The sequence below is a fragment of the Amphiura filiformis genome, chromosome 4 (genome assembly GCF_039555335.1).
Source record: "Amphiura filiformis chromosome 4, Afil_fr2py, whole genome shotgun sequence".
NCBI lineage: Eukaryota > Metazoa > Echinodermata > Ophiuroidea > Amphilepidida > Amphiuridae > Amphiura > Amphiura filiformis.
Window position 1 is genome coordinate 85,879,376 of NC_092631.1, and position 25,897 is coordinate 85,905,272.

At 36.8% G+C, this 25,897-nt stretch overlaps 2 protein-coding genes across 2 annotated transcripts in view; one reads left to right on the top strand and one right to left on the bottom strand.

Moving 5' to 3' along the window:
• The first annotated feature begins 1,772 nt into the window (after positions 1–1,772).
• Positions 1,773–20,780, top strand: LOC140151587 (2-hydroxyacyl-CoA lyase 1-like). The gene is made up of 17 exons (XM_072173983.1): positions 1,773–1,883; positions 4,771–4,875; positions 6,222–6,262; positions 6,548–6,628; positions 7,082–7,154; positions 7,874–7,951; positions 8,214–8,308; positions 8,796–8,908; positions 9,635–9,770; positions 10,541–10,646; positions 11,870–11,959; positions 12,972–13,133; positions 14,114–14,214; positions 15,550–15,708; positions 17,117–17,221; positions 19,437–19,626; positions 19,997–20,780. Exons 1-17 carry the CDS (start codon positions 1,818–1,820, stop codon positions 20,030–20,032), a joined length of 1,737 nt encoding a protein of 578 aa, XP_072030084.1. The 5' UTR covers positions 1,773–1,817; the 3' UTR covers positions 20,033–20,780.
• Positions 20,781–20,835: 55 nt separating this feature from the next.
• The window catches only part of LOC140151586 (coiled-coil domain-containing protein 93-like), a 71,820-nt gene continuing 66,758 nt past the window's right edge, over positions 20,836–25,897 (bottom strand). The window contains exon 17 of the mRNA XM_072173982.1: positions 20,836–24,060. Coding sequence (XP_072030083.1) covers positions 24,010–24,060 — 51 coding nt within the window. The 3' untranslated portion in view covers positions 20,836–24,009. The remainder of the gene's footprint in view (positions 24,061–25,897) is intronic.

A 25,897-nucleotide genomic window follows, 5' to 3' on the forward strand; every position in this document is an offset into this window, starting at 1 on the left:
AGGGGGGCCTGAAAAAAATGACCACAAATTTTCCTGGAAAAATTGAGTATATACCCAGCAAACACAAAAATGTTTTAAAAACGTTTTAAATAAGTCAAAAAGGGAGGGGGGCTGAAATTTTTGAGGTCTGTAAAAGGCCCTAATTTTTTTTTTGCATCAAGCCCCCCCTTACAAGTGTTTGTGAACGGTCCCTTAGTACATAGTCTCCTACGCAGCCAGTTTGGTTATAGGCGCTCCATCCACACAAACAATAAATTTTGTATTTTACACTATTTTGGCCCATGATCGGGGTGAATTTTGGTGGAAAAGTGGCTCCTTGTCCCTTTTCTTTTCCTATGCCCTTCAGATTTTCTCTTTCAAGTCATTTTTTGTCAGAGGGGCATTTTTTTCTTTCACAATACCAATTTGTGCCAAATAACTTGCATTGTATAGTGTAGGCCTATAGGGGGGCCTATGCTTCATACTTTGTTACCAAAGCAATAGCTACCAAGGAGGCATATAGGCCTATTTATATTCCTAAGAAATCCTTCACAAGACATTCAAAATATGAAATGAGACTCCAGAAATGTGTTAAAAATGCATGTAGGCCTAAATGCAAAAATCTGATATAAAAAGTTGTCTGAATTTAATGAAAATGCTCCTGTAGCTTCTCCATATGCATAACACCCATCTAATGAAATCACCCAAATTATATAGGCCATGTTCCAAATTCAGGCAACCAGAAATGTTGAAGCAGGTACACGCTTAACGTGAAATAGCCCAAATAGGCAATTTTAATGAGGAAATACCTATTCATGCGGCGTATTTGGGGGCTTTGATGGCGCAAGCCCCCCGGGGTCAAAGTAGGGGGCGGCCAAAACGAAAGGGCGGCAGAAGAAGGGGCGGCAAAAAGAAGGGCGGCGGAAGAAGAAGGGGCGGCAAAAAGAATTAGTAGGCCTAAAGAAAAGAGGGCGGAAAAATTTGAAAAAGTATAAAAAACTGTGAAAAAATGGTACTATACATTGGGCGCTAGCGCCTAAAACCTTGGAAATTGGAATAATAGCAAAAAAAACAAAAAACAATTTTAGTACAAAAAATCTTTACATTTTATAAAGCTATAGGCCTACCGAATGGGCGAATTTTCCATGGAAAAGATTAGACCCTTAAGATACAGTGCAAATTCCTACTGCAAAAAGAGAGTGCAAACCTTCAAATCAAGGTAAAGAGTGAAAAACTTGCACTCCTAACGCATGAAAAGCATTCCAGACATTTACTCTAGCTAATATTAATAAAAAAAGCAAAATAAAAAAACGCAATAATTTATTTATAACTACATAAGGCCCTTCGCACTTGATTATTAGTTTCCTGTTTACCGCCCGCGTCCAAAATTGAAAATCTCAAAATAATTAATTATTTTATTTTCATTTCTAATTTTCTCCTTTAAAATAACTTTCAGCTACTTCTACTTGCCATTTTCTGACTTTAATAATATCAACAATAATGATGAATGAACAAAGAGTACAACTCCACCTTCACTTATTTATAAAATCAAATATTGTTGTGAAATAATTAAATGCCCGCTCTAGTCAAAACGAGACTATAGTTGCTTGTAATAGTTCAAACTAAATAAAGAAAATAAAAGATAATTAATAATTAATAATTAAAAGTCACCTCGTCCCTTTTTCAAAATCTTTAACAGGAAACTAATAATCAAGTGCGAAGGGCCTAATCTTCATTTATTTCATTTTTTCGGTGGGGATTTCCCATCCAGTAAGTTCAGGAAGGTCGTTGCACTTTTGCAAATCGCGGTCAAAGATCAATCAATCAGCTGATCGATCATGGCGGACGAGGAGGCGGATCGCATTGACGGAGCTTCTGTACTTTCACAGGCCCTGAAAACACAGGTATATCCGTGACTTTTAATTCTTTGTGTGTTTTGTTTGCTTCAAACATAAAATGTAACAAATCATGTCAGGGATTCATAGTTATAGTACCGGACATGTCGAATCATCCAAAACAGCAAAAGACCATGGTTTCAAAATTCGGCAGTCTGCACATCATGTTTTAAATAATACATGAATAAAGCTCACACACTGCACAGTGCAGTGCGGGTCAAAGTTTAAAGGGAGGAGGGGGGATCTATTGGTTTAAAGTTGTTTTTTTAAAACTTCCATGGTCCGGTACGCGCTGGTGAATTGCGATCGCGTAGAAGTGACAAGGTCGCCTACTACTACTACGTCTACGCGCCGCGCCGAAGACCAATGGGTCAGCCGGCTTGTTGTCAAGTGCATTGATCAGCCAATCAGCGTGATTGTTTATTGCTTTAGCGTCTACGCTCATCCTGTACGCGATACGCACAGGCACGACCACGGAAGTTTTAAAAAATTAACTTTAGGATGCAGATTTCCTTCAAACTCACGTACAATGTCAAATATCATCCCCCTGTATATATGCATCCATGTAAAAAAAATGAGAACAATTTCAGCGCAAATGTGAATAATTAGCACAAATTGCTAACATGACATGAGCCAATACGTTGTCGTTGGTACACGCAAATTGCATTGCAAATGGACAGAGAGAGAGAGAGATGAGAGAGAGAGGGAGAGGAAGAGAGATGGAAAGAGTGAGGGATAAAGGAGTGACAATAGTGATAGAGAGTGGTAATGACAGGAATGTGAAGTGAAGAGAGAGAGAGAGAGAATAATGAAACAAATTAGTTTAGAATTCAATGAGTTCTTTAAAAAGATGAAATTATACATTTAGAAAAACCTCTTGTTCAAATTTGATCCGAGTTGTTATTAAACTTTAAAGGGAGTCTCCGGCAATCACAATAACATTATAGCTTAATTATATAAGAAAAATATAATCAAGCACGAATCACATGGTTAAACTCATAGCGACTATAAAAAGGACTAAAAATAGTCGGCTCTCAACATGCGATATTCAAAATTACCGGGCGCCGAAATTGTCGAGTGCAGTGACGTCCCCCAGTAATACAACGAAGGCTGATGACAATTGAGGACAAACAACCATTACGTCATTGCACTTAGACAATTTTGACGCGGGAATTTTAAATATCGCGTGTTGAGAGCCGATTGTTTTTATTTGTTTTTATGGTCAATATGAGTTTGTTTTAAATAAACCATGTGATTTGTGCTTGATAATTATTTTTCTAAGGCCGTATAAAATTAATGTTTTGGTTCTCGTCTAGAGGATTTTCATGAATTGATGAGGGAGGGAGGTGTTTTTTTTTTTCAATGTAAAATTAGCATTGTCAGTAGTTTTCGGTCTTCTCCAACAGTGCCTTTAGGAAACGATGAGGCCCTTTTTTTTTCAAATGTGAGATTCTGAGGGATAAACCCCCTAGAGTACCACAAAAAGACTTGGAAGTGATGCTTGTTCTCTAATAAACTTATTTATATGTATGAAGATTTCACAAATCATTCCAAAGTCTAAAAAAATTAAAAAATCTAAAAAAACCAAACAAATCTGACAAATCCCAGAAATTGAGGAGGGAGGGGACGAGAACCAAAATATTAATTTTACACGGCCTAACATATAAGGCATAATGTTATGATTGCCGGAGACTCCCTTTAAGAGGACTCTACAGGTATAAAATGTGTTTTATCTTGTCTTTTTATAATGTCTGATGAGATTAAGTCCAGTTTAGAGCACATCTTTCAACCCAAATTTTAATTACTGTTGTTGCTAGACTACAGATAAAGCCTATAGAGTTTGGTTATTTCTTTAGTGAAAAGCAAGTACAATAAACATGTTTTGCTTTATATTATTTGAATTTGTCTGAAATTAAGTCCAATATATTCAGAGTACATCTCAGGCAGCAATACAATTAACTATTAATGCTACAAATGTTATGCTATGGTGTAAAAAGCTTTTAGAGCTTGGTTCCTTCGTATCATGTAGTGGAAAATCTTCTTACAGATAGTGTTCTGAAAGATAAGGGGAAGGTGTATAGAGGTTATCCACTTCACTCATGTGTGACTTCTAACAAAAGGCGCCGATTCCCGTAGTATTCCTTATTCAAAACAAATCAATTCATGACCTCGGAGTTACCTGCATGACTCTTGGCGGGCTATTTTGAAACAGTCATGGTTGCACATGCAGGTACTTCTTTTGAAAGTTGTAAACAAGGTATAGCAGTCGTTGATAGGATATGCAGCTTATAGAACACGGATAACCTCTATTGTAAGAGTTTTTGTAAGAAACTAACTTCTTACAAAGTTTTCTTTGCTTTAAATCATGACATATGTAACCAAAATCTCTGGGATGAATATTATTTGAAGGGCAAATAAATATAATTGACACGATTAACAATAACTAATGGTTCCTGCAGGAAAAAACAAAAAACATTTAAGATTTTATTTGATTAAGATAAATATTTTATGTAAATATAATTAAAAAAAATTATGCTTGATATTGTTTTTACATTGTAACATTTTGCTTTGGTTACAAAATCATATTTGACTAATATTTGAATGCTGGAAATACAAAATGTAGGGTTCAGTACGGTAGTGGATCCAGCCAGTGGTACACACAAAATACAGCGCCGGTGTGATTGCTGCTGTGCGACTTTAGCCTAATTGGATGATGGATCAGATCTGGTCACAAGAGAGAAATTACATTAACTGTTTCTTTTTTGAATGACAAAATGATGCGCCTCCTTAAAAGCGATCACAGGTAAAATAACAATATTATTTTGATCATGCAGCCATATACATTTAAATTTGATGTTTATCTATTATGTACATTAATTTATCATTTTAACTACAGGGTGTGGAGTATGTATTTGGCATAGTTGGTGTTCCTATTGTAGAGGTAGCCATAGCTCTACAAGTCCATGGCATCAAGTTCATTGGTATGAGAAATGAACAGGCAGTAAGTAAAACGGATTGGTAGGCCTAGAAATGAACATGCAGTAAGTAAAACTGATTGGTAGGCCTAGAAATTTGGTGTGAATCAGCCCTCGAATTAAGGATCTGAAGGGGCACGGCAACTTTTTTTGGGCAAGTTGATAATTGCCTTGGATTTTCACTGAAAAGGCAAGGCAGCACAGCAGTTTGTAATATTTCACACACAAACATAGATAGATTATTTTATAATGAAGGGGCAGGGCTGGGGCACTGATGGCAACTTCATTAGAGGGCATGGCAAGTGACTGCCTTGGGTAAAGAACATATTTTGAGGGCATTACGGCGGTGGGGATGGGCACCACGGCAAAATGCCATGGGTGCCGTGGGTTAATTCGAGGGCTGGTGTGAATCCAAGAATCCATTCTTGCACAGATTTCTAGAACTGATTTGCTTAATTGTGTAAAGATTCTCATTGATTTTTTAGCCTTTTTATGGCTATCAACTTTTTTGGAATTGCTTGATGGCAGATGCTGTTGAACAGTGGCATACCTGGACGGAATTAGTGTTTCCCGACTGCAGTTGTCAATTTTTGACCTGTGATGTTTGAACAAAGGCGCTTAAGGGGGTACTACACCCCTGTCCAATTTTGTGCCTATTTTTGCATTTTTCTCAAAAATCATAGCGCTTTGGTGACAAGTAAGATATGTATATTATAGGGGCAAGGACTACAACTACTGCACTGGAAATTTTATTTCAGCACAGACAACAGCTGTGGAGTTATAGTCAAAAATGAGGGAAAACCAGTATTTGATCAATAAATCAATAACTACTTGCCTTGAGAGTTTTTAGTGCAGTAGTTGTAGTCCTTGCCCCTATAATATACATATCTTACTTGTTACCAATGCGCTTTAATTTTTGAAAAAATGCAAAAATAGGCACAAAATTGGTCAGGGGTGTAGTGCCCCCTTAAGAATTTAAATTGTGTGTGTGTGCCTGGGGGGGGGGGACAATTTATTTTGATGATGCGTGAGATTTTACTACTATGGGTATCATTTATTACCTTGTTGGTGTGAGATATTACTACTCTAGCGTGAGAAAGGGCCCAATTGACGGCCCTGCTACCAGCCCTCGAATTAAGGATCTGAAGGGGCACGGCAACTTTTTTGTTGTGGGCTGGGGCACCGACGTCAACTTTATTAGAGGGCACGGCAAGTTGACTGCCGTCGGTAAAGGACATATTTTGAGGGCATTACGGCAGTGGGGATGGGCACCCACGGCATTATGTTGTGGGTACCGTGGGTTAATTCGAGTGCTGCCTGCACAAAGTCAATGGGTTGCTAAGAGCAAATAACTGTTTCTTGTTCTCTTCAGGCATGCTACGCTGCAAGTGCTGTTGGATACCTTACAGGAAGGTAGGTAACGGTAGCTGAGGTTAGAATTTTTTCATTATGGATTTAGACTACATAAATAAAATCTGGACTCCTAATACCACCCTGTATAAATGTACCATCATGGAGAAACAAATTGAGGTATTCTGTAAAATAATAAGAAAACAAACTACATTTCATCTCAAATATTGAGAGGCAAATGATATCGCCCAACGCCATCTTGCCCCTATGTCGCTAAACCATGTTTTTTCTGTTGCAACAGATATATGAGTGGATATTATAGTTTGTGTATACATTATTTCCCACCAGGCCTGGTGTGTGTTTAGTTGTATCTGGACCTGGACTTCTTCATACCATAGGTGGACTAGCAAACTCAAATGTTAATGCTTGGTAAGTTTCTAGTTTTGAAATTTGTACATTTGTATTCAATTTGATAAAAAAGTGGTGCTGTTACTGACTGATTGTTCCATCCAAATGACCCATGTTTGTAATCTGAACAGGGCTGAGGGCATAATTAGTTGTTAGCAGCTGCCATGACATGTTCATACATACATGTAGTGCATCAACTCTGCACTGTAAAGGGCATATCATTCTACAGTCAGTCTACTCTGAAGTACAAAGTACCGACGCGGACACACACATTGTGCCGACTTTGAAGGCACGGATACCTGCAGCAGAGATGCAGCACTACGCACTGTTAACTGCTGTATACGTGCACGTTGTTACTTTGTACTTCAGAGTGGACAAACTGTAGGCAATTGCTAGGAGCGTAGCGTTTTCATTGATAATGGATGAATCTGACATTGAAAAAAAATTTTGACAGTTGGTGTTGTTTGTTTGTAGGCCTATGATTGTTATTGGAGGATCCAGTGATCGTGATCAAGACAGTATGGGAGCATTCCAAGAATATCCACAGGTATGATTCATATGTTTGTTTGTTTGTGGGTGTGTATGTATGGATAATCACTCCCAAACAAGGCACACATATCTTTTCATTGCATCAACAAGAAACAAGGACTTATGCTGCAATTGTAACAATGGACCTTTGTATAAATAGCTGCAATGAATCAAAGTAATGGATGAGGGGTTCTCTGTACAAAATGGTGTATTTTTTGTGCGGGTTTTGACAACCCTGGATAACCCAAGTTGAACACAGGGACGGGTTGGGAATAGTCAGGGGTTAAAACTCTACTCATTTCGAAACTGGCTGCGAGATACATGTACAGCTATTTGTACATGGACCAGCGGCTTAATGTCCCCTCTAAAGGATGGAGTACTTTCATTATTCATTTACCCAATTCTAAATGAACCACGTGGAGAGCAGAAGTCTGAATTTAATGTACAGAGGTTGCCAATTAATTTCAGAAATTTTCCCCCCAAGTCAATATCACAGCAAATTTCCACTGCCAGGAATTGAACCCAGGACCTCATGCACTATATTCAAGTACCCTAATCATATTTATGTGGGGGAGGGTTAGGGGTTGAACTCCTCAAATGAGTTGGTTTGCTAACTCAACCCAGCTAAATAAAAAAAATCCCCCCCCCTCCATTGTGGTTCTACAGAAATGCAATTTTAGAGAAGCTGACTTGTGAGTATGCCAAAGAAACTAAGACTATTTTCTTTGTATTTTGTAGGTTGAGAGTGCCAGGTTACACACTAAGTATGCTGCAAGGATGGAATCTATTGCACAAATACCTATTTTTGTTGAAAAGGTGAGAAACACAGGAACAGATGTATACATTTTGTACATTATACAAAATGACAGACTATAAAACATCAAAGATATGCATGTGAAATGTGTGGACAAATTATTTGGGCCTCCAAAAGATAATTGATTGAAATGGGCTAACTTTTGGTTAAAATGGACTAAAATTTGTGTGTTCTTGACCTCTTGCCCCTCCCTTGTAGCCATGCCTGCATGTAAAAATGGTCGCTACATTGTACAGATTGATAAGTTTGTATTGTTGTTTATAGGCGGTGCGCATCAGTATGTATGGACGCCCTGGTGCTTGTTACTTGGATATGCCAGGGGATATGGTACAAAGCACAACGCCTGAGAATCTTGTCAGGTGAGAAAAAAAAGGATTGTTTGTTAACTTGGTTGAAATGGGCTTACTTTTGGTTCAAAGTGGGCTAATTTGTTAGATTTTTTGTTAGGTTGTTTGTGCATTTGTTATTTGACCGTTTAAAGTAGGGGTGTGTGTGTGTGTGACTCAAAAATAGTATGACAAACCTGTGTCAGGTGAAGACTCTAGTGGAAAGTTTGCCATAGTGCTAAAATTTATTGTAAAATGATGTAGGGATTTTCTCAAATTAGAAAAAATCAGTCAATGACTTCACCCTTTTTGCTTAAGAGGGTGGTTGGACTGTTATTATGAATAGCCTTTCTGGCTCCAAGACTAATAAGTTGGCCTAGTATTTGAAATTCTCTTAAAATTATGTGTGAATCGCATTTTTGTGGAAATTGATTGAATCGCATATCCTAATAAGAGGATGCCAAAATCACAAAACACCCTTTAAATGAAAAAATACAAATGAAAACATTTCTCACTGCAGGGTGATGCCTATGGTACAAGACCCACCACTCATGCTAGCTGATCCATCAGGTGTAGAGAAAGCTACACAACTTCTTAAGTCAGCCAAAAGACCACTTGTCATTGTTGGCAAAGGTAAGAATAGTATATAGCGTAGTGAACAAAGTCACTCAAATATCCAGGCATAGTCTCCATCTTATTTTTCATCATTAGATTTTGGAAAGAGATGAGCTCAGAGTTGATAGTGAGATTTTTGATGTTACTTTTATCAGTGATTTGACTCACTTGACTTACAAAATTCAATTTGTTAGTCTCTTGTTTTAATTTTCATTGTTCATGCTGTGACTACACACAAGAGGGCTACTATGATACTTTGACATGGAATCAATTAATGTCTTTAATTTCTATGCTTATTTTCAAGCTTTGCAACCATGCCATGAGTAGTGCCCCATTCCATCTTGAAAAGGGACGTCTCCCCAAATTTGTGCACAAGTTTAGGGTTTAGAGATGTAAGTGGCCTGAAGTGACTTTGCAAGAAAAAGTGTTTGAATTTGGGCTATAAAGCCTCATAACAGACAGAAAAACAATAAAAGTGTGGAAATTTGGAGCAACAAAATGCCTGAAATCAGGCAAATGTCTGGCAATTTACATCTTTGAGAGGGTTTTTCCTGTGACATCAAAATAAATTGAAGGGAGTATCTAAACTTTCATCATATTTCAATAATTCAAGGTACAATGTTGGGAAAAGTTTTATTAACATTACATTAAAATGGCGACAGTTGCATCATTAGCATAGAGTCAAAATACATCATTTTACAGTTGCTTCAATTTCACTAAATGAAACATGTTTCTGTCATTAAGGAGCGGCATATGGTCATGCAGAGAATAGTGTGCGAGAGCTGATAGAGGGAGCCGGTCTTCCATTCTTACCATCTCCTATGGGTAAAGGTGTTGTACCTGATGATCATCCTAACTGTGTTATAGCAGCAAGATCTAGGTGAGAATGTTTGTTTGTTTGTTTGCAGGATATCCCAAAGTTTCTGTCTGTTATTTTTAATCAGATTTCTCATGCAAGATGTAGAATAAGAATGTTATATCACAATGTCACTTTGAAATGAAAAAGAAAAGGTAAGAAACAAAATGGAAGAATAAAGACTGGCAATCTGGTAAAAATGTTGCTCTCTCTTTTGTGGAAAACAGAAGAAAATTAACAAAAGTGCACTAAAGTCACTTTGGCTTGATGTTTGGGGTCGAGATTTGTTGAAATGGGTAATTGTGACCAATTTTTTGTTCATAAATGAAACAAATTCCATAACAATATGTGTGTAGATAGTGGAATGGCCATGCCATAAATTTGCATGTGTGTTTTTGTCTTATGCCTGTGTGTTGAAGTGGGTGATGGTACGTCAGCATGCGCCTCCAATTGAGGACACACTCGTGACTTTTAAACACATTCAAACTGTGGACATACCTGCAAATGAGCACCGTCCTCAGTTTGTAGAGGTCTGCAGTGGGTCCCAATCACCTGATAAATGCATTGTACAGATACATCTGTTATTGTGCATTAAAAATATCTATCATAACACAGTTATACACACAAAAAAGAGACCATTTTGGTCCTCGGTATGGCAAGTGACATCGTTTCAGATGTTCCTTGTTTTAATAGCAATACACAAGGGTGGTTGGGTTTGTTTATATGTGTCTTGTGTTCTTGTATTAATTAGGGTATTTGAAATTACTGAATATTCATGTTTTACAATATTACAGAGCACTGCTTGAAGCTGACGTTGTTGTGTTGCTAGGGGCCAGACTTAATTGGATTCTGCATTTTGGAATGCCACCTCGCTATGCAGAAGACACTGCCTTTATTCAGGTAGGAAATGTGAATAAGGGCATCTAAAAATAAAATACAAAACTGTACAAGCTATTATTGGACTTTATTTGTACCACATCAAACAAATATCAAATAAACAAGGCACCATGTTCAGTGTGGTCCTTTAGCATGGGTACCGATGGTTATTTCTATTGCACCCTGAAGATGCAATAAATTGTATCAAGCATAATAATGAACATTTGCAAAGTGCCATCATTATTTATTTATATAAACAAATGGTTGGACTATGCAAATGTTCGGGTTAGGATAGAAGAGCCATTGGTACCTACATGTATGGTAGCACTGATAGCACTACAGGACCAAGCTACAGTTTCTGGCAGAGAAGAACGGCAGTTTACATTTTGAGAGTGTGCACAGCATAAACATGGAAGTGGGGTTCTGATTCAATCGTCTGACAATCATAACAACAGACCGATAATCTGATTGGTTGATTGGTTCATACTATCTGGGAGTGTATGAACTTAGATTAAGGGCTACCATTTAAACAATGTTTCCAAATTTTGAGTTGTATTGCTCCAACAGTTTTGATATGAGAAGCATGAATGTGTATAACAATGCCCCATAGGATAGTACAGGTATACATTTCTGGTGTGGTTACCACAATTCACTACGTTTTTGTTCACACCATTTAAACGAAAAATATCTTGGGGCATAAAATCTCACTGGGCTAATAAAAAAATATGAGTTTTCTTTTGATAACAAAATCTCAATTTTGATGAGCTGTTGGTCAGGTCAAGGACCTTAATGAGTTGTTTTATATAAACTATTATGTAGTATAGGCAGGCACGGACATCCGGGTGCTTAACAACAAATTGAGCTAAATTCCCTAGCAACAAGTGAGTCAAAATAAAAACATTCCATGCACGCACTCAATGTAGGAGCCACGCACACGATTCGCAGTAGGCGCAATGTGCAGTGGCCTTTATAATTGATTTGTGCATATTGTTTTCACCATGATTTGATTATTTTCACCGGCATGATGTAGTTCCGCCCTTGGCTATTCTAAGCCAGCTTTAAAAATATTAATAGATTTGAAGTAAACACATATTTCAAAGTTAATTTGCACATTGTCAATAGACACATGTATAAGTTTATGCACCCTTCAGTCTGTTTTAGACAAATCCAAAATCTTTCCAGAAGAAAAAAGATGAATCTGTGTAGTCTCATCTAAAACATAATGTTGCTTGTTTTCTCTTTGCTAGGTTGACATCTGCCCAGAGGAATTGGGTAATAATATCGGTAATGATAGGGCAGTAGGATTGGCAGGACACATTGATGCCGTCACAAAACAGGTAAGTCTGGAGTACAGCAGTGTGGTCAAGGTCTTTGGTGAGAGAGGTCTCTAGTTCGATCCTGATGGGGGCAAAATTCTTATTCAATTATCCATCTATCTATTACTGCATTTCAATTGTGGGGCAGGTGATGACAAAGACCTCGCAACCAGTTTCGGTCAGGGTAAGGCCTGGCTGTTCATACATCATAATGTAGCTCATGGACATCATGGAAGAGCAGTGTTTTAACATTTAACACTGAATGATTTTACTCAGGTTAAACAATAGGCAGGGGTGTATTTTATTTCAAGATAACACTATACACATGTCTCAAAATAACTCTTCTAGAAAAACATCATCCTACTTTCTAAAATCTAACCAATATGTAAAAACAAAAAATATGAATGAAGACGCTGTGATGGGGTCGCAATCTATGTCGCTGCTCTATTCAGACTCTGAAAAGGTAATTTTTTAAGCTTAAAGATAAAACCCATATTTGGTGTTTTTTCTTACAATTTCCATAGGGAATTTGTCAAGATTAAAATGTATCCATGCAAATTCTGTTCTGTCTGTCATCAAAGTAACAGGTGTAAGTCAGTTCTTCTGTGGAGAACTGGCCAAGCGGGGCTTCCTATTTAAGCATTCAATACTGTGAGTGTAGGTTAAAATAATACCCCTATTTTGAAGTCATTGTCTTTATTTAAATCATAGAGGCTGTCAGCATTTTTTCCAAGCGTGACTCATGACAATAGTGTTTGTATATATGATTCGTACCCACGAGCTCCTCATTCACTCGCCTGATATGATTGACCTCTATAGATTGACTGACTGCTAGTATTGCTCTATACCTAATTCACCTGTTGTTCATGCCTTGAAACTTACAACAGAGTTTACTAGTACCCACAGCCTCTATTGTTATAAAGAAGAATAGCAAATGAAACATATGGAATTGAGTGTATTGCATAACTTCACCACATTTTATTTGCTAACACAACTTAGAAGAAGATACTTATTTTAAACCCATTTTATATAGATGACCAACTCACTAAAGACAACTCACCGTAATTGGAGATATCCTGATAACACACCATGGTGGAAGACATTAAGGGACAAAGTGAGGTCTAATCAGATAAAGAGTGATGCCTTGGCTGCAGACCAATCTGTACCAATGAACTACTATACTGTGCTTAACAAAGTAAGTGAATAGTTTAACCCCATGAGAACTACCTGCCGATTGGCCAAAATGAATATTGTGTCCAATTTTGAACCAATCAAGGAAGGTATTAATAAGATCATCTGCAAATGCAAGTTTGACCATAAATTTAGGTTAGTCATAATTGGCAATTGAAATGAGCATTTCAAGTTATCAACCAATCAGAAATGCTGTTAGATGACCAGTAGTGTCCAGGGGGTTATATTAGGAATGAATTCAAGGTGGGTGTGCTGATTGTGACTCATGATGTTATCTACCTCGCATTGAGGCCCATCACCCAAACATTCTTATTGAGTGGTTTGGATTCTATAAGCAAATAATGTGTATCACAGTGTCCCATAGAACAGTACATGGCTCCAGGGTGGTGTACCACCAAACTACCATGTGTTTGTTCATATGGCCTAAAAAATACATATCTCGGACCAAAAATTTCATTGCAGATATGTGAAAAATATGAAATTTTACCAGATACCAAAATCTGCATTTTGATGGGGGTAAAGTAAAGGGATGAGTTTGTCAATTGGGTCACACACCTTTAACTGAGCCTAAGTCTATATTTATCATTGTTTTAATGAGGCAATATCTGTGCAAAACGAGCAACATATAATAGCAACAACAATTTTCATACTCTTCCAACACTGCTAATTTCTTCTTTTTGTCAGTTTTTCCATTTACTTTTCTACAGACCTAACCTTCATTTTAAGGCTACATCTGCAAATTTCAAATTGTGTTTTCTGTTTGAAACCAGGCTGCAAAATAACCAAAGGCACCAAAGGCAATTGCCTTCGGTGCCCCTACCAGTTGCCTTGATGCCCTATTAATTGCTGCTATTCTTTAACATGTAATTGCCTTGTAAAATAGATGTACCCTTTCAAAATTGCCTTGAAATGGGTGCCCTTCAGAATCCTTATTTTGCAGCCTGTTTGAAACCATGTAAAATCTCTCTTTGATATGTCAAACAGGTTCAAAACATGATACCACGCGACTCGCTTATTGTCAGTGAGGGCGCTAATACAATGGATATTGGAAGGACACTACTACTGAATCATTCCCCAAGACACAGGTAGGTATGGGAAGTTCTGTTCATTTGTAGTTTGGGAGTTGGTGGATTGTTTAATTCATTTTTAGTTGCCAACATCTTTGGTGCTGTGTTTGTAGAAGTTTTCACCAGATTCCTCAATAGTTTTAATCACCCCATGTAGACATAGTAATGAGTTAGATATGTACCTAGGTGCTTGTAAATACAGTCAAATACCTCATTAAGGGGGTACTACACCCATTGTATTTTTTATGCGGTTTTTTGCATTTTGTGAAGAAATGAGAAAACAAAATTGGACAAAGTGGTATGCAAAATGAAGGGGCAAATCTTCTCGTTCTGTTGGTGGCATCGGTATCAATGTAGCTTACATACTTTTAAAGGTAGAAGCCAAAAAGAGGTACATCACTCATATACCTCTTTTTGGCTTCTACCTTGAAAAGCATGTAAGCTACATTGATACCGATGCCACCAATAGATCGAGAAGATTTGCCCCTTCATTTTGCATACCATATTTTTGTCCATTTTTCTTCTTTTTTTTTTTCAAAAAATGAAAAAAAAACGTTAAAAAGAATGCAATGGGTGTAGTACCCCTTAAACACCATGGGCACTACCAGCTGAATTATCGTCTTCTAAGAAATATTTTGATTGGTTACAAAGAGGGGCATATCATGTATTGAGCCAATCAGAGATATGGTAAGAATAGTCAGTAGGGCTGAATGGGATTAAGCTTAAAAGTGCTAAAAGATCTAAAAGCTCTATTGATTGGTTACTCAGATGATTTAAGTAGCTTTAAGATTGTATTTTTCATGGTTTGTAAAGCGCCTTGAGACCCTGTTGGGTTAAAGGCGCTTAATAAGTGCGGCTTATTATTATTATTATTATTATTATGATTATATCATGAAATTAACCAATCAGGGGCACTGTAAGACAGGCAGTACCACAGGCAGTATTCTCTATAGTGTTGCTCTATAAATTTGAATGGGAACATGCCGACTTCTGCATTACAGCAGTGTATCAGGGGATACTGTGAATATATTCTTTGGCACACTGTAAATTGTAAGCGATTGAGAATATGGGGGTTCTTGGGGATAGTGTAAGTGTAAGGGGTGCAGCTCTTTTGTGATGGTTGGGCAAGTCTTCTAAATGCTTGTTTTGTGATTTTAGTCAAATGATTTTGGCAGCCTATAAAAGCAGCATGCAATTGTCAGGAAGGAAATCTTTAAGATTTTATTTGCAAAAATACGAAATACTATCAAAATACATTCATTTTTTTACGGGACAAACATTCAACTCAATTGATTTGTTGTGTTAATACCCTTTCAGCATCCCTTAATTTGTAATGTTACTTCATAATTTCAGGTTGGATGCAGGTTCATTTGGTACTATGGGTGTTGGTTTGGGTTTTGCCATCGCAGCAGCCATGTTAGCAAGAGATAGGTGGCCTAATAAGAGAGTTGTCTGTGTGGAAGGTGACAGTGCATTTGGTTTCTCTGGCATGGAAGTTGAAACAATTTGCAGGTATGGTGTTTTAAGTACAAATTTTACATAAAACAAGGGGAAACTACAGAAACTATAAAAGTAACTGCAGCACACTTTACAGGTTGTCGCTAGCTGACCACTATGGCCCCACATCATTCCATAAACCATTTAACAACAACACAGGGACATTGCAGCTTCAAGAGCGCACACCCTAGACATTCCACAAATGACCTTTGCAACCAGGATCAGCTCCCCGAGTATTGACGAGACAATTAGCATTAAGTTCCATGTCCAAGGGAATTTAAAGCTAACATAATTTTCTGCGAGAATGTACTAAACCACCACCAGGGTTCGAACCCGCAACCTCTCTCGCACCATTTTCGAACACCTTATCAATTCAGCTAACATGACTACTAAATTGAGCTGACTTGACTGCGATTGAGCTAACTTGACTTCTAGAGCAGTTGTGTTTAACCCATTTGAAGTGTCTCAGTAAAAGAACAAATAGACTGGCTGACTGACCCACCTGATCAAATGGATGAGTGAATGCGTTTGTGAGTGAGTGAGTAATGAGTCTTTGAGTATATGAAGAGGTTTAGTGAGTGAGCAAGTATGCGAGTTTGTGAGTGAGTGAGTGAGTGAGTGAGTGAGTGAGGGGCAAGGCCCGGCCCCCAACTCAACCCAAAATTGGCAACCATGAGAGTTACCGAATAGCACGGAAAAGGGGTAATTTTTGGCCCCCACATATATGTGGGGCTTATGTTATCATCCAGATGGTTGTTTGTTTGTTGCAATCACCGATCAACTTCAAACTTGGTATTGTGATAGTATATGGTGGCCTCATGTGGTGTATAGTTTTGTGGGGGCCACCTTTATTACGAACCGCGTAATTCTAGTTTTATCAGTAGCAAGGACCGCGAAATTGGCAAAATAAGGGGGTTGGACTGTCCGCGAAATTTGACTGTGAAATCAGCAAAATAAGGGGTACTTAATTTGCACTGTCGGCGAAATTTGGATAAAAGGGGTACTTGAGAAAATCTGGTAATTTTATGGCAATATTTAGTGTCATTGAAAAAGAGGTGTTTGAAATTCTAGTCATTGAAATTGGTGTTTGAAATTCTAGTCATTGAAAACCACTAAAAGGGGTTGTTTTTGGCCAAATTTTGTCCTCGATTTTGTATGAAAAGGTGGTAAATTTGATGAAAAATCATTACAAAGGGGGTCTTTGAAAGATTTGGTAACTCTCATGGTTGCCAACTTTTGTGTTGAGTTGGGGGCTGGGGGGGGGGGCAAGGGAGGGAGTGAGTGAGTGAGTGAGTCAATGAGGGAATGAATGAATGAATGAAAGGTAAGTTTGAGTGACTCGTCTACTGGTGGGGAACAGCTAGTATACTCCACTTCTTGAAATGGCATTTTTAATGATAATTTGTTTGTTATTTCATTACAGACACAATCTTCCCATTTTACTCATCATAGTTAACAACAATGGCATATTTTCTGGTATTGATCCGGAATCTTATGAGAGTGTGCCTGCTGAGGAGAGAACATCAAGGTAAGCCCAGATGTGTGATATGATTTCATCTGATCAGAACAAAGTCAGCAATAATGAAACAGAGATATTGGTAAAAATAAGGAAAAAAAACATAAGAAAATGGACATATAAGTATGCCAGGGATGTGGGAATTTCAACATCATTAAGCTTACTATGCTCAGTACAGGTACTGAGCAAGTTATTAATGGTAATAACTCAATTTGCACAATTTTCTACTTTGGTGTGAGCAGATCAAATTGTGTCACATATGATCAGTGCCTTAACCCTTTGAACCCGACGAGCCGCCATAGTGGCTCACGGTAACCTGTACCGTAGTCCCGACGAGCCACTATAGAGGCTTCTACCATGGTGTGTCAAAAACCCGAAGAGTCGCTAAAGCGGCTCACGTAACATCAATTGCGATATGTTTTGTTTACATCGGAATCCTTTGGCTATCTGGGAGACCGGGGTTCAGGGGTCGGAGACCTTTTGTTTTGGCGTGACGGGCACAATGCTGAGGCAATTTTCAAGGTCATTAGGAAGCTCAGGGTTGGATGTACGGGACTATGTGGTAGGCCAGGGTTCAAAGGGTTAAGTTAGAAAGTGAACTTTCTCTGTGATCTGAATCAAACTGTCAATCCACAATGGATTGGGCTATTCCATTTAAAATCCACACTACCCCTGTGGAAGATTTTGGAAATATGTTCCACAGAGGGAATATGAATATCAAATGGAATGAGCACATTAGGCAGCTCCATTTGAATTTCATACACCCTCAGAGAAAGATTCAACCTGAATCTTCACCTGAGGGAGAGCAAGTTTCAAATGGAGTTGCTACTATTTGAAATTCTTACACCTCCTGTGGAATGTTTTTCCAAAATCTTCCACAGGGGTAGTGTGGATTTTAAATGGAATAGCCCATTGTATGTGTTAATTGCTTTGACTTTCATTTAATAAGTTTGTCTGCTTCAGGGTTAGACCAGTGCTCTAACCTGAGACAGGTATACTAGTCTCAGGCTCTAACCAAGAGCTGTAGGCATTCTTGTATTGTTTGTGATATTTGTACATGTGAAATAAAATACGTCTTTAACAAATATTATGTGTGAGTTTGCCTGATTTTTTGACTCTTTATGTTTTATTAAATTAAGAATTGGAAAATATCACAAAATATTGTTAATTTTACCGTATATTATCATTTACGAAGCGCCACCTCTTTCCGATTCACACAATGACATTTAAACAACAAAGACAGAACAAATCATAAAGCGCCGCCACTTTACCGATTTATTTGTGATGTTTGAACAAATCGTCTAAATGCATAATTTCCGAAGCGCCACCACTTTCCGATTCACTCAATGACATTTAAACAACCAAGACAGAATAAGTCATAAAGCGCCGCCACTTTATCGATTTAGCTGTGGTGTTTGAACAAATCGTGAAATGCTTATATATCCCTGTATACACGTACTAATCACGCATTATCTCGTGACGTCAGAAATGATCTGATCGAACGTCACGAGATAATGCATAATTACCATCCCCGAATGATGAATATTCATAGATAGTATTTATTTCCGCATTGTTAATTAGATTTACGGTGAAGTGTTCTGATTGGTCCGCAATGTGAATATGAATATTTATCTCGAAATGTCAATATGAATATTAAGTAGATATCATGAATACGTAATGAAGTTCGGTCGTCTTTCATCTTTGTCAGGTCGAAGTATATACATACCAACATACCATATTAGTGATTGTGAAAAGTTCGATCGGGAAAAGTGGTGGTGCTATATTAATAATTAATCAAACCAGCAGGGACGCGATATGATTATTCGATCTTTATTGAATATTTTTTTATGATATTTTCTGATTACTTGTAACAAACAGAAAGAGACAAAATAAGATAAATGAACACATAATATTTTAAAGATGTATTTTATTTGACAAAACATTTTACAAACAATACAAGAATGCCTACAGCTCTTGCTCTAACTGTCCTTGGTAGGTTTGTACACTACGTGGGACCTGATTAAAAACAAAATGTCGGATATTGCAAATTTGGTACACTTCAGGAGTGCTAGCAACCGTCGAGTCTACGGTCACCAGCACCCCCGAACATACCCAGCATTGCATATTTTGTGATGCTGAACATGTACAACATGTGAGAATTGTATGATGGGGACTCAGTGACATCATTATAAATGTTTATCTCTTTCTTTCTTCATTTTCTCTGCAGCATCCTGCCTACAGCTCTACAACCCAATGCTCGCTATGAGCAGATCATGTCAGCATTTGGCGGCAAAAGTTTCTTTGTGACAACACCAACAGAGTTGGAAAATGCCTTGCATGCTAGTCTTGTTACACATGCTGATAAACCTGTCTTGTTGAATATAATGGTGAATCCTGTAGCAGCCAGAAAACAGCAGGTGAGAGAGACTAACACTAGGCTACATACTTCTTTTAAGGGTGCATACAGGATCACATTTGGCAAGAAATTTGTTTACTTTATTTTCAGTATATCTTTTAAAGTAATGAAGGTAAGTATATGAAAGTATAGTAGATATTTGGAAAGGAAGTGATGAAAGTAAATCAACTGTAGTTTGGAAAAAAATTAATCATTTTTGAAAAAGGACTTAAAGAGATGGAATGAAATAGGTCAAAACTTTCATCAATTTTTAAAAATATTTATCAATTTTGGGGATATTTTTGGCCATAAAACAAATATGAGGACCCAATTAAAACAAATATGTAAGTGGTAATTACTGTTAAACTAAAACTGTTTTTTTTTATCTGCAGGATTTTGATTGGTTGACAAGAAACAGTAAACTCTAGAGGACGGAGCATTGTCATGAGGTGCCATCTATTGCTGAAAATGAAAATCAAATTCACTATGATCACAACAAAATCCTAAAACTACCCCAAATCTTGGATTTGACTTCATCATTAAAAGCAACAGTTTACACTAAGGGTCTTCTATAAATAAATATCCTGTTTCAACCCCCCCCCTCATTTGATCAATTTGACGGAAACAATTATTTATTAATTCTTGAAGTAGCTATATTTTGCAAATGAATGTGCCATATCACGCTGGTGTCTATCATGCAAAACACACTTTGTGTAGTGCTGCACCCAACTGATGTATGCCATTCTATAGCATTCCATCATGTTATAAGTCTCGCCTATTTGGAGCTGCATGATCATTTATAATAGGACAACAGACAATTACAGAAAGAATTACTTGAACTGAATCATGGTTTCCAAATCTGCTGGTTATGCTGCAGTATTCCATAGGTACACTATTTTGGTCCCCATAAATGACAATTCAATATGGACTTCTTGTAGTATTAATGCAATTGGGGTTTACACAGAATTTGTATTCTATCTAAACTTCTTTGGTCATAAGTTTAAATCATGTGATCTAATCATGTGCAATATTAGTTTAATTTTGATATGCAGAAAAAATGATCTGATTTCAGGAAATGCCTAAAAGATAATTATGTACCAGTAAGAGTTTTATATAGGATCATGTTGTACACATTTGTAAGTTTAATATCAGCATTGTTAATCCAAGAATTGAAAAGGAGAAAAAAAAAAGGGAAATACACAAAGAAAATATTATGACACTATACAATAAGTTTCTTATTTCACATTAATTTCATTTTAATAATCATCTTTCATGGTAATGTATCATACAGTACTAAAATATATTAATTTATGGTTTAATTCCCTCAATATAGCAACAATATTGCTCAAATTTAATCTTTCAAGTTGTACTATATTGAAATGTGATGGTAATTTCACACAGTGGCATACTAGACATTTCCAAGGGCTCAAAATTATAAATTTGTTTCCACTGACCGTCTCCCGGAATGACTACCAGGACAAATGCACAAATTTGTAATATGTGACCCCTCGGCACAACTGAGCCCGGATGTCGCCAGTGCCACTATTGAGATATGCTCCATCGAACTTAACAATAAACAATAGGAAACAAAGGATTTATTGACTGTTTTATTGATTTTTCACTACTTAAATGTCAAGTACTATAGACATGATATACATCATTTTAAAGCTAATTTCAAGCAGAATATTTTGGTTGAATATCTCAAAAATGATGATTGGCGACTTCAGGGCTCAGTTGTGCCGAGGGGTCACATATTACAGGCTAAATTGATTTAGGTCCAAAATGGACCAAATTGAAGATGTTAATTGAATATATGAATACAAAAGCCACCTAAGTCCATACTTTGGCCAAATTGAGTTAAGCATGGGAAATTGTTGCTATACATAGGCCTATCATATGCATGAAAGAAAAACTCAAATTCATTCTCTGTGTCTATTGGGCATGTGAAAAATAGCATGTATGAAAGAATCACCCAATTCCATGATTTGAGTCTTGTAACACATTGATTGAAATCCAGTATGTATAAAAGTCCACTTGTAACACATTCATTGCTAGAGAATGACTTTTGAACAAAAAATGGGTTTAATAAAGGAAAGTGTGTGGTTTATATTACATGGCAGAATGCTTATCAACATTATACATACCTGTGTGCTTTATTTTGTATTATCTTACTAGTGGTAATCTCATTCTAACATTGTTGTCTTTGTATATGATTCAAAAACCACCTAAGTCCAAAATTTAAAATGAACCCCACGAAGTCCCTGAAATGCTAATCGTCATACCTAATACAGGTTAATCCACTCATTTGCACGTAAAACTTACCATATTGACCAGGTAAATCTAACTGAAGGAATTAAAATGATACACGGGTTTTTCTCTCAAAATAACTTCGCATGGACTTAGGTGGCTTTTGTATTCATGTATTCAATTGCAAATGTTGAGCCATGTGGGCAACATGTCCTCCCTGGTTGGAATGCCACCGATTCAGAATTTTATTGTATTTTAACATCTGTGTTATTATCAGTTCCAATTCCAGTAACACCTAATGTATATTTTCCTGGTAGGATTAGGCCTATGTTCACTGGAGGGGCATGCAAACTAGCGGCCATGTTATTAATTTTTCAAAGTAAAATTCTAATACCTATTGCAATGCATCCAAAGGTCTATGGAAATTAATGAGGTGTCACTGGAGCTGGAATAGACAATATACAGTTTTTCAAATTATTAATTTTCCTTGCTATACTCCCCATCCCAAAATGTTGAAACAGGTGCATGTATGCCACATCACATAACTGCAAGTGTTCAAACACATCCAATTACAAACATTTGACGAATGGAATTCTCCCAGGATGAACTGCAGTGTGAAAATACTATATACGCTGTTATTTTGCGCAGACAGAATTTTTCGCAATTTTAGGATTTTAGGAAATTGTGGAGTTGTTTATTTCAAAGAATTTATGTAAGTGTAAAGTAACTTTAAATAAAAACTGTATTTTTGTGTGTTGTTATTTTCACACATGCACGTCCATGCACAAAATTCAAACCTTCGCAGAAATAACAGCATATACAGAATCAAAGTACAAGTTCGTTCAGATTGAACTATGTACTTTCTTTTGATAGATGTATTCATTTTCTATGATATAACTTTCCTTTAAATTGAAATAATTTTTATATATATGGAATGTACAAAAGGAAATGAAAATAAATTGCAATGATTATAAAAATTGAGTACTATATTTGATGAATTCTTGTTGTACATAAAATACTGCTTCTAGCATCCTCTTTGTGTAGGGTAGGGTAGGGTTCAATCGATATACACAAAAAAAGCTTATTTCCAAAATTTTGGTTGATTTGGCCATTGAATACCATAAAACCTCGTCTACAAGCATATAGAGTATTTTTGATAAAAGATAAGTTAATATGAAACAGCCGTAAATATGCCAATACAATAGATTGGTCTAACAATAGTACTTGTTTGTATATGCTTGTATCTGTAATTTATTTGTTAAAACTACAAAATGTTATAATTTTGTCGATGGATGGCGCCTGGATTAATTTAGCTTTCATCAAAAGCACACTATATGCTTGTAGACAAGGTTTTATGGTATGCAAGCTAGGCATACTTGCATGTATTACTGTGGCTCATAATTTTAACAATGTCTGTCAAACAACCAAATTTGCAAGAAAGAGTATGCACACTAACATGTAGTCCTATGTTTCCGATATTATAAAAATAATAAACTTTTGAAGTTGGGGGATGAGGCTTTGGATCACAAAGTGCTCCTTTAAAATAAACTACAAAAATCAATTTTCAAGTTTGATTTATGTTCACATTAATGTTACATGCACAATATATATTTGGCACATTTTAATTGATGCTGATAAGATATTCTGCTGAAGATTTCAATAGATTTCTTCATAAGTGAGTGAATTTTTGAAACTCAAATGCTCATCTTGGGAAACCAACAAATTGAATTTTGTATGTTTGTTTGTTTGCTTGCCTGTAATTCAGCAGATGTAGTGTTTTTGACATCAAGGTCACTGGCGTACCAAACTTGACCCATATCAAAAACCGCAAGATGAAATTTAAGAAAGATAACAATAGTCACCTGATGATCTAATTACACCACCTTTAATGTGCAAATTCACTCGGCGATCTGCTTGAGAAATGTTTTTTGTTTAAACACATTTTCGAGGATGGCTCTTTTTCCGAAGTATAAATTGAACATATAAAATTCAGCAGGCTTAGCATCTAGTAAGGTAGGGTTTTATTTCACAATGTAACATATAATAATACCTATATTTTAATGAGGTCAATTACCATATAAAATGCAAGGTTATGAGACTGAGCCTTAGTGTTGTTTACTATTTAGGCAGCTTAATATCTGGTACAAATAGGTGGGATTCATTTGCCTGATGGCACCTTGGCAAGCAGGATTTCATTCTTGCGGCACTCCTGAAAAAAAGAGAAGAATATTATAGCAAGTTTACTATGAAAGTGAATGGGTTTTCAATATTTCAACAAGACCAGAGGAGGTCATTTTGAAATGAAAGTTATTTTCAACATTAACCTACAATGAGTAAACAGTGAGTAAACCGAGTTAAGCATTGTTGCAAAGTAACGAGGGTTTACAATGCCTATTTTCTTGAGATTTCTTGTTCTTTTGCTCCCTATCCACAGACTGCAATCTCCCAATAAAAACATCATTTTTTGCACTTGCACACTATGAAAGTGATATTGAGTTCTGGTCTATAACAAAGTTAATGAAGATAACTTGTTGATGCAAAATGTTAAAGAGACAATCTGCAGATCATACGACAAGATCATAGTGTAACTTGACCTCATCAACTCTGCAATTACACCAGTTGGATCAAAGGTCAGTGAATGTTCGCTGCATGCCACCACTCCATCAACAAGCTAAGTCACAAGACATTGGGGTCAGTCCATATCAAAACAGATTGAGTGTACACCCACCCTCTTGGATTTTGCTCTCCTTTGGCTCAGGGGTACCTTTCATGGACCCCTAGGTGAGGTCACAAGAAAAAATTCAAATTCAATTTCGTTTCGAATGGCGGGCCATCTAAGTTTGGCGACCTTGACCAAAATTGGGAATTTAAGGTGTCCAAATGACAAAGCGCTCTCTTTGAGAGGCATTTTCTTCTTAATTAAATCAGTTGTGACCCTCTTTTTTGAATGTGGTCACTCACTGGCTGTGTCTGAAATGCCTAATGCCAAAAAAGATTGATTTGAATTTCGTTGGGATTTCAGAGGGGGTCAAAATCAGCACTTCAGTACTGTTCAATCAAATTATCTTTGATTTTGAAGGACCCATGATAATGTCACAGTGCACTTATAGGTCCTAATTATGTTCAGAATGGATTAACCATGTGCCAATGTCTATGAGCAATTCCAAAAAAGAGAAATTTCTTGACCCCCTACAGAATTTTAGGCCCCCCTAAAGTGGTTCAGCCACAAATGGCGCTTAAAATCGGCAAATTTTGACACCTAATAACTTTAGGTGTACACCAGATATGAATTTCTAGTCTTTTGCATCTGAAAGAATGTAGTGTAATGTTACTAGGAACATAAGATTTGTTTTGTATTTTTTGTGTTTTGATACTAAGTTGATGGTCCCAAAAATCCCAATTTTTGACTAATAATGTACAGGTTATGGGTACAAAATGTCAATTTCAACATACCCTTTTTTCTATTTTTGATCACTTTATAGCAAATTGTCTTGTTATTACATAGTTAACAACGTCCGATTTTGGTGATTTTGGTGTCTAATTATGTTTTCTTGCATGAGAAATACAACTAAGCAAATTAATAAACTATACAAGGAACCAATGACCTCCTTATTACAATATGGATGCTTTTGGCAGCCATGTTGCAAAAGAGGGTCATCGGTTCCTTGTATAGTTTACTAATTTGCTTAGTTGTATTTCTCATGCAAGAAAACATATATAATTAGACACCAAAATTACCAAAATCAGACGTTGTTAACTATGGTCAGAATTCAAAAGGTCGTTGACCTATGAACATTTGTCGTCATAGCGCCCTCCTGAAAGGTCTGACACATAACAACTATACATTTTGGAATATTCATGACCATACGAGTAATTTGATATATTACTTGACATCATTGGGAGCATTCTGAAAATTTGACCCCCCATAACCTGTACTTTGCATGTGCATCGTTGCCAGGAAGTGCATTTTGACCCCTTAAAAATCCATACAGAGGATTAGAAAGTAGTTTTTTCTTATTACTTGACTTAAAAGCAACTTGAAATAT